Raw genomic sequence first — 10,803 nt, 5'->3', positions numbered from 1 at the left:
ATGTTATTCGGTAATTTTATGTATCCTACACTTTTATGTTATTCATTTACAGTCTAACTCGATATAGTTTCTAAATAGCGCCAACCGCGTAAATCGACATGAAAAGGATCTTTTCCATAATATTAAATATTGAATAGAGATTATAAGGATTACGGATAATATTGTGTAATAATATTGATCCTTAAATATTGAACCCTTCAGTAGCTGTGAAGTTCGTGGTGTAAATGACACTGTTATCACCAAATCACTCGGCCCATCACTAGTCGAGTGGTAACACCTAAATAGGGACCAGTTTCCTATAGAAAGTCCTCCCGGGAGCGTCACCCTCGGCAGATCGCCCAAGTGTCGCATTGCAGTAAACAAATAAAACAAATATAGGACCTTGCGCTCTTACAGACCTCAGATAATGCATAAATGTTTGCAAAGTCGGATTTGTACATAAAGTAAGCAACATATAACGCAGAGCCTCGCGATAGCAGGCGAGAGTTTAGGATTTCACGCTTTTAAATTTATTATTATTCGTTAGAGGAGGAATAGTTTCTTATACTTTATAGATTAGGATAACAACAGGCTTAATTTGATGTTAGTTAATTATTCAGAATCCGAATTAATTAGTATTGTAGACTTTGGACAATTCTGTTATGGCCCCAAGCTTTAAGAAACCCTCCTCCCCATCAAATAATAATAAATTTAAAAGCATGAGATCTTGCATGAGACTGTATCGTCCTTTAACTGTAGATTATAATGTTATGACACGACTTTTACATTATGCAATTTTAAACAAATAAAGGACATTCATAAGTCACTGCTTGCCCAGAACCTCCTGTAATCTTTTATATTAGAATTTATATAAAATTCACGTTTTTAATTAACAAAATTCTTGAAAAAAAAAGGAATTTTAAACGATCTTCGAAACTTTTAAACTAGAGTAAAAAATAAACTTTAAGAAATTTTTCGACTTTTATTTATGCCTCTATGATATAAATTTAATTGTTAAATTAATTAAAATATAATTTAAAAAATTAAGTAAACAGAATCAACAAAATTTAGAAAAAGAAATTAATTACTTTGAGTAAACTTCATTTAATTTTCGACAAATTATTGAGATTTATGCAGTAATTTCTGCAGAATATTCCAGCACTAAATTTTCTCAAAAAGATTTTTTACTTTTACAATCAACATCTAATTAAACACCAAATACAACAGATACCGGACACCTCTCTTTTACGATCTAATTGGTTTATTCAAACTGTCGTAAAGCGAGCTACAATTTTGACATAAGTTCAGCGTCATAGATTGAGATTATGTTCTTGAAAATAAACAATTTTAATTGGGAAATAGCACGCGGATGGTCAACGAGACATGTTGAATTTTATATAATCTTAATAGAAAATTAACACGCATCGTAAAAGCAGGTTTCTAGAGCGAAAGGTCGTACAGCGAGGTTTGTAAAGAAATATGTCGTAAAGCGGAGTGTATTGATCTAAATATAAATTTAAGCATTAAAATGATTCTGAATTTCTCTACCAATTAAATTTAATCACTTATTTAGTTATTTTTAAATATAAATTTAATATTTTATAAAATAACTTTTAACAATGTTTTTAGCATATTATTATATCATAAAAGAATTTAATTCTTAAGATTATATGCAGATTATTCAATAAATATTTTTGATTATTTAAGAACTAAAATAGCACATTCAGCTTAAATGATTGTTAAGTAATTATTTTAAAAATTAAATCTGAATAAAAATACTTGATCAATATTTTAAAATAAAACATTTTACACATAAAAAAAAGTTAATAGTTATATTTTGTAAGAAGTGTATAATTTTAATATTTTTTTTATATTAAATAATAATAAAGGAGGAAAAATTATTGAGAAAAGCAAATTTGGTGTAAGAAGGTTTTCTATTAACACTCTCGCAACGTTATTATAACTGTTTTTCGAGGAAAAATAAAAAAAATGCTAACTTATAAGTGGAAAATTAAAACAAAAATAAAAATAGAAGTAAAAAATTTTTTAAAAAATTAAAAAATGCTTTGTGTAAAAATTATTAAAAAATAAAAAATCGAAGTAAAGAATGAAAATAATGAAAAAATGGAATAAAAAATTGGAAAAAGGAAAAGATTAAAAAATTTAATCGGACTTCATCAAAAATAATCAATACCACGGCATTATATAAGAAGAAAATCTTCAGAATATTGGATCCAATTGATTCCTGATGAATAGTATTATGTTCATTATAAAGCGCGTTAATGCTAGATACTGTTATTATACAAAAAAAATTACTTCTCACTTTAAATTTTCTTAACATTTTCTTGGAAGAAATTTTACACTTTACTAATTTTAGTGTATAAATATCAATTTATATCTTTGTACAACATGATAATTCGTAAGTAGACTAGTTATGAATTACCAAGTAATTAAATATTCATTTACGAAGCAAATTGTTAAAATATATATGTATATAAAGCAGTTCATATAATCTTGTTTTCTCTGTTTAAAACTGTTTTTAAAATAATAGAAAGAAGTAATGGTAGGCCTGATCCTTCTTTAAATATACGAGGGTCGTTTATTCACTGGAAAATTTTATTTTTGAGGTATTTAAAATATTATTATGATATAAAGAGTTTAATATTCACATTTCTTACACCGTTGTGTATTGTTTAATCTTATACAGTATTATTATATATAATCGAATAAGTAATTATATAAATTGCAAAAGAAATCGATATGATGCTCTTTCATCTTCATTTCTTCAGTTTCCTAATACCTTTAATATAATACCTTTAATATAAGTAAATGAAATCACCCTTTTCCTGTCTCCATTACTTTGCCTGTGTATGAAGAAAAATATAAAGTAGATAATCCGTTTAGCTTTAACGATTTATGGATGGCGTCAGAGCGACTGTACAAACATGGCGCCGAGACTCCATTTCATTCCATTACTTTAGTTTATTCTATTTTTTTTTTTTTTGATTCCTTCATTTTAAATTTTATGATCAAAGTTTTAAAATTTACGTATTTAAAAGTAGTGAAGGTTTCATTACTGAAAGTTTGAAACTTCGAGTAAAACGGGGGGAAGCTGAAACTCATTAGCTAATTATAAGTACTGTACACAAAAGAAATTTTTAAATTTTAAATGTTTTATAAGATAAATATTTTTTAAAGGATAATATTTTTATCGATTGATAGAAAATTTTATCAATTATAATGTATTTCGTTCGCTATTCACGCATACACCATAGTCGATACCCACCAAAATTATTGCTTAAACAGAAGCTTGTATCTGTCCTTAAAAAACTAATCAATAAAATAATTATTATTATTTAAATTTAAAACAGAATTAAGAATATTCAATTAGGAATTTGTCGAATGTAATGTCCCATCGATGTCCGAATGGATAAAACCACTGGACACTGAGAATCAGTCGCGGGTTCGCGGGTTGCTCTCGTGGAGTTTCCCAAAAGAAGATGAGGAAACATTCCACTGAATTTTGTGTGTTTTCATCCTGTTATTTACAACACGATTATAAAATCTGAATTTAAATTATGCGAAACAAGTTTTCGATTCTTAAAACTATTGCTAGTTTAATTAAGAGTTTAAAAAAATCACTCGTTTTACGATCGTATGAAGTCGAACTCCAAGGAATTAATGAGTTGTATTCAAGACCATAAATTTTCGGTTGAATAGAAGCTTCATAAAAGAGCATTTTAGAAAGGCGTGGAATTTCGGTTTACTGGATCCAACGTAATCAACATACTCATATTTGGCAAGCAATTGTATTAAAATCGATTGATGTAACTTACATAAAAATCTCGAGAGATTTTTAAAATTAAGTTTAGTAATTATAACGTAATCTGTATATTTTATTATTAAACAAAATTCACGTAGCATTATTACAAATGACAACGTTTTGAAGCGTATTTTAAGCTTAATCCAGAGAGAAAATTAACTTAAAATATACATAATTTGTAGACGGACATAAAAGTTTATTTGACGCTTTCTTAATACGTTCTTCTCATACGAAGGAACATCAACACTAACGAATCAACCTTTGTAAAATCTTCTCGCCCTTTTGCGCGTCTTTTAAGTACATTTTCGTCCTAGATTTTTATTTTTATATAACTTTTGCAAGATTCTAACACCAGAAGGACTTTTTAAAGCAATTTCACATACATGTAGGCGGAGAAAAGCATATAAAGATTGACTACACTACTGTTTAATTGCGTTTGTGTCTTTATACTTGTATACGTCTCCTTTGCTAATAATTAATTTATTTCTACTACTGTTCAATTGTTTCTGTGATTTTTACGTGTTCTTCTTCCACTGTTTAATCGTGTTTCTGTATCCTTTTATATATGTTCACAAGAACACAATTAAACACTAGTGTAATTATTTTCATGTTCGTCTCAAATTGTGTATAATTTAAATATTTCAGCTTTCACAATATTAAAAAAAGGGAACTAATTAGTGTGAAACTTTATAATTGCGTTCCTATGTAATTATTTCGACTTTTATCGACATTTTATTAATTACTCCACTTCTCTAATTTTAAATTAGCTGAATGCTTTATTTATTATCCAGGGGATTATAGTTAAATAGCGTTCATTTTACAAAATGAGAAAAATATTTACATATTTCATTTCTAGAAGCGTTAATTTCTAATGAAATTTTGGAAAAAATAATCATTAAAATCAAACTGAATCAATTGATAAATAAGTAAATTCCAACATAATTCAAATGCGTGATTAATTTCATTTTGAGTTATATAAATGGACTTTAATGAGGCATACAAATTCCTCTTAAAAATTCCATCCTTCTTCATCATTTGAAGCTACTTTTTCGATAATTTTTTTTATTAAAGACTTAAAATACCTCTTGGAACTTATTCGTATGAGAAATATAAATATTTAAATTAAAATCAATTATCAAAGTCGAATTTGCACGTAAACTACAGTTTAAGTACTCACGCTACGAAGATCCTTGCTTCATCCTTAAAAAGAAAAATATAATAGTCTATGTATTGTCCATTACTATTAAGTGGAAAGGCCTATTATCTATTACAGTTTAGGACGACAACATTACTAAAATGTTTTTTGTTATTCTATGGAAGGTCCTCATATATTATAATAACTTATATAAGAGACCCTTCTACAAAATAACGATGGATAGTACATATTAATTTCTTTAGGTCCCTAAAGAGTCTAAATTAGGCCCGGTTATTATTTAATCGTCTTACGAATTTTGCTTTGTTTTGTGTTTAAGTTCGATTATAAAATTGACGAAACGAAATGCATGTGCAATGCCACGAAAAATCGAGATATATGACATCACTATACTAGATATTATGGGCAATTTATGAGACTTACCTGAAATCTTTTTCCATATAAAGAGAATAGACACTTTGACTATCCACATCGTGCTTATTTTGATTATGGATAATTTCAACCGAATCTGTAGATTGGTCTGTGGTTCCTCCGATTTTTGACGATTCTGTAGTTGGACTTGCAACAGCAGTTTCGGTTTCCTCGTCTAATTTGTTCTCTTCGGGAAGGTGAAGTGGCTTGGATGCTGGCAGGGGTGGAGAGCAAGGATAATCGGTTAAGCTGGCAGATAATGAACTCTTGGCACTGTCGTCTATGTAACGTATGTCTTTTAGTTTTGATTCTAGATTTGTTTCCGTTTCTTTGGGTTGGCAGTGAGGATTGAAAGTGACAGTGGTTCGACCGCCGAGTTTTTCCGAAGCGGTGCGCCTCGATGGCAATACGAATTGCAAACAGGTGGGTTCGACGCACGAGTCGGATTTCGGGCGATCCTTCCTGGATAGATAAGGTAAACCTGACACACTCGGAGTGGACGAAGAGGGCCAACTGTCGAGTGATGTCCGGCTGCCTGACGTGTACTTTTCTTCAATATGGCGAATTGCTTCAGCAGTGACGGCTTCCCAACCGTCTAGGTATGGATCGGATGCGTCACGTTCCATTTGGCACATGACGTATTCAAGATAAGGCCGCGCGTAAGGCGGCATCGGGGATTTAATTAGGCGGCATCGGGGCCGCGCGTGGGGGGAATGGATGAGTGAATGGAATTCTCATGTTCCGCTTAACAAAGCAACGACGACGAGACGCTAATCGTTCCATGTCACACTGTAAAAGGCCTCGTGGTCACTGGCACCCTGCAATAAGAAAAGATGGACACTTGTTGAGTACAGCATAAAGCGGTTTCCTAGGTAACAAGACTGGATGAGTTGTCATGGTAACGGTCATGCCAGAGGTGACAAACAACACTGGCGTCACTGTGGGGCAATAATAATCTCATCTCTTTACCCTTTTTAATATTCTCGTATGAACTTTTAATATATTAATGAAGATTACGAAACTATTCATTACGTAAATACGCTAATAAAAAATAAATTTATTGCTATTATCTTAAAAGTTACCATATGTTTACTTCAAATTATGCTTAAAATGCATCTTTCAAACTTTTTAATTAATATTTTGAAAAACAAAAATAATCTAGAATTAAAGAAGAATAGGTAAAAAATTAAGAATACTTTTTTATTTCTCTTAAAACAGGATAACAAGTATGCATAATCAGTCATATTTTTACTTATAAAATGTAACCCAAAAGTCAGTGAACCGAGATGTTAAAATATTTTATAACTCGGTTAACTAACTTTTGAACCATTCTGTATATGTAATACAAATAACTGATTATGTATAAATTGTATAAGTGTACAATCTATGCATGTATGTATTAAATATAATTATTCAAATCATAAAAAATTATTAAAATTTTCTTTAAAGAAGAAAAAAATAAAGATAATTAAAAACTTCTCATTAATTTCTTCAACTGTTTGACGAGGAAGAATGACTTCTATTAAAATTATAAATATTCAAAAAATGTTTGGAACTCGAAGTTATTTGAAGAAGAAAAAAAATCAATTGAAATAAGTAAAAGAGAGTTGGATCCTAAAGGTCAAACGAGTCGAATTTCATAAGAAAACTCTTCAGGGACAAATTCTTATTCGTAGTTTTTTAATTTTCTTATTTTTCCTTAATACATATGCATATAATTAATAGTTTTTTTGGCATATAAAAGGTGGCACAAAAGTCAGTTAACCGAAATGTTTAAATTTATTAACTCGGTTAACTGAATTTTGGCCTACCTTGTATACATATATAAGTTACGTTTTTTACATATAAAGTGTAGCCCAAAAGTCTATTAATCGAGACAAGAGAATAAATAATACATGTAAATTTGTAAAATAATAATATATGTTAGTTAATTCGGTTAACTGACGTATTATTTTACAAATTTAATTTGTTTTCGGGAATAAAAATAATTGTTTTTTTTTTCTTTTAAATTAATATTAAAATATAAATATTTTTAAAAATTTCAAATAAAATAATAACAAAGAGATTTAAAATATATTATTAACATTTATATAGATTTACACTCGAAAGAAATTATGCAAAATACGATGAATAATTTTAAAATATGGATATAAAATAATTAAATTGCGCTAAATAAAGGTAATTAAATATGAAGTAGTAAAAAGTTACATTTTGTTAACTTATTATTTAATTATTATTTTTAGTTTTTAATAAACAAATACACCAAATGTTCGTAATTAAAGTGCCTCTATTCAAGGATATTTATACAGATATTTGCAGTCTAAATGGAACCAAATTTGGCGTGGTGACATTTTAACATACGCGGAAGACATTTCCAAAAAGAAAAAACTTTGTACTAAAACTCGCCACTTTTGGCGTTTTGCATCTTATTCCGTGTGATTTTGGTTGTGGGGACACTTAAAAAGCGTTGTTTATGGAAGAGACGTTTCCAAACTTGGTAGGTTTTAAAGACAGTATCACCCTGCACGTGAGAAGCATCGAAGAAGATTAAGTAAACACGCCCATTCACTACCCTCAGAATGGGGATGAGTAGTATTCCTTGAATTGCTGTATAGTGCGTATGCATTGCATGCCCGAGGCAAGTTTTAGGATGGAACGAGATCCTATTATGGCGCCCCCCTTGGTTGCCCCTAATTTTTATACCCTTTAATTTTCTTTACCACTGAGGCGCCCCCTAGGACTTAGCGGCTGGAGCGGCTGCTCCGTTCGCTCTATGGTAGGGCCCGCTCTGTGCGTATGTCTTGTATAAATAAAATTTTCGTTGCTTACAATGCCAAAAGTGCCACAGTGCCGAGTTTTGACACTAATTTTTTATTTATGGAAATGTCTTCTTCACGTGCTGAAAGATAACAGATTTGGTTTCATTTTGACTTCCAAACGTTACTCTACACAGTTTTGAATAGGTGCATTTTAATTCTTTTAATCTCTTTCCATCCTGTGGACACTATGGGAGCCTTTATAGTAAACCAAGCCCATTAAGGGTGCGGCCAGGCCCACCATGTCGCTGCCAGGTAATGAGGGAAAGAGCCAATCACCCGGTATCAACTTTAAAAAAATTTAAATAGTGTACGACATTGTAATTATAAAATTAATTAAATTGTAATAAAAATATTAATGAATATTATTTTTATTATATTATTTTAAAATCGGGTTAAAATTACGATGACATAAATTTGTTATAAAATATCAAAATTGAAAAATTGATTTTATTAACTTAATATTTAATGTATGCATGTTTTTAACTTTAAAATACATTTGAAATTTTAAAAAGCAGTTAAAATAAGTTATTAAATTATAATCATTTTATTAATTTAATAGACTAAAAACATTGATATATAAATTATTTAATTATTATAAATGTGCATTCAACATTTATATCAAATTTATTAATATTTATAACTATTCAAATTTTATTATCGAAATTCGAATTTATTTTCATTTTTAATTAACTTAAAATGAAATTATAATTTGATAAACGTTGCCATGACATCCCATTATAATTATTACATGATTACTAAATTTACAAGGTAACTTTTTATTCAATTTGTTTAATGGAATACTTAAAATTTATTAAAGTATTTTCCTTTGTTTTTAATTGTTTGCTGTTTTCGAGATATTTTATTTGTTCATTTAATAAATAATAAATATAATAATTAAATATTAATCAATAAAATGTAATATTTAAAATATTTTTAAATCTTGAATTAGTGTCTTAATATTATATTTGAACTTATTATTATTACAATTTTTGTAATAACTCAGGATGTATTTCTTCATAATTCGAAGTTTAGACTATTTACAAAAAGTCAAAATAACTTTTGAGTCTATCTTTATCCTTTTTAACACTACCACAGAAGTAACAGTCTTAAAAAATTTGCTTTGAAGAACTCTTCTTAAAACATAGGTAAAATTGGTAAAAAAAACTTCACAAGGTTAAAAAAGATCAAGTGTCAGCCTTTCTTTGTAGGTTTCTGACACTTTTAAAATTAAAAACACAATTAAAATTAAAATTAAAATTTTTTTAATTTTAAAATTAAAAAAATTGTGTTTTTACTTTTAAAAGTGTCAGAAACCTACAAAGAAAGGCTGACACTTGATCTTTTTTAACCTTGTGAAGTTTTTTTTACCAATTTTACCTATGTTTTAAGAAGAGTTCTTCAAAGCAAATTTTTTAAGACTGTTACTTCTGTGGTAGTGTTAAAAAGGATAAAGATAGACTCAAAAGTTATTTTGACTTTTTGTAAATAGTCTAAACTTCGAATTATGAAATTATTATTATTATTATAAATCAGATGAGCAGAAAATCAATAAAATAATGTTTCTACGAACTTTTTACATGATAAACAGTTTAAATTTAATAATTCGATTGGCGGATGGACAAGCTAGTTAAGGGATCAACTTTAAGGGATGAACTGTGGAACCCGAGATCTAACTCTGGAGAGAAACTTAGGAATTATATAGGGTAGGCCTATGTCCCTCTCGTCACCCAGTCACCCTAATTGTGGGCGCCCACTAATGGTACTAAACACTATCACCAACAGGTTGGGTACATGCAGTCTTCTAAATTTTCTTCACGTATCTAACATTTAAATGGGGAGACCAGTTTTACAAAGAAAATCCTCCCTGGAGGCGCCCTTCCTTGGCAGATAACCTATGTGCTGCGTTGCCCACATTCCATCAAGCCAATCTAATCTTCCATTATGGGTCTGGCCAACGGTGGGTATAGAAAAAAAGCGCTTTTAGTGTCCACTGAGCGGAAGCGTTAAAAATGAAAAAGAAATCAAATAATTCGAATATTAGTAATTGAATGTATTTAATTTAATTTATTTCAATGAAAAATACAAACTTAGAAATGAAAAATTATTATAATTGTATAGCAGGCACTACATAATTACAGTATAGTATAGTTATAATACACTACATTACACAATATAGTAAACTAGTTGCATGAGCACGGCGTTGCTCGGATTTTTGTGGATTGGTGAGATTGAGTTGGGAAAGAGTGTAAAAACAATGGTCTTCCAAGTTAGCAACTAAAATGTACATTTATGACCTCAATATTTACAATAATGAAACTGTAAATCACAAATAAATTGTTCGGGCTAACCGAGATCATGTTTGTCCCGTAAACTTAATATTGTACCTTTTCCCCTTTGCCATGCCCGAACTACTGCACGTTTCTCAAATATCTCTTCAGAGGCACCATCTACAGGATAAAAGCTTTAATTTGATACCTAAACCGTATTTTTAGCCCCAGCCGTTTACTCAAACTAAGTCGTACAAATTGAAAACCCTCTTTCAATTAATATATATATATATATATATATATATTAATACAGTATATATACAGTAGTGTGTATATATATATATATATACA

At 29.2% G+C, this 10,803-nt stretch overlaps 1 protein-coding gene across 1 annotated transcript in view; it reads right to left on the bottom strand.

The window, feature by feature from the left end:
• Window positions 1-4,899: 4,899 nt before the first annotated feature.
• LOC111621902 overlaps window positions 4,900-10,803 on the bottom strand; it is a 79,711-nt gene continuing 73,807 nt past the window's right edge. The window contains exon 2 of the mRNA XM_023364155.1: window positions 4,900-6,184. Coding sequence (XP_023219923.1) covers window positions 5,375-6,037 — 663 coding nt within the window. The 5' untranslated portion in view covers window positions 6,038-6,184 and the 3' untranslated portion in view covers window positions 4,900-5,374. The remainder of the gene's footprint in view (window positions 6,185-10,803) is intronic.

The sequence above is a fragment of the Centruroides sculpturatus genome, unplaced genomic scaffold (assembly GCF_000671375.1).
Source record: "Centruroides sculpturatus isolate CEXI.00-Female unplaced genomic scaffold, Cexi_2.0 scaffold200, whole genome shotgun sequence".
NCBI lineage: Eukaryota > Metazoa > Arthropoda > Arachnida > Scorpiones > Buthidae > Centruroides > Centruroides sculpturatus.
This window is presented reverse-complemented; position numbering and strand designations above follow the sequence as displayed.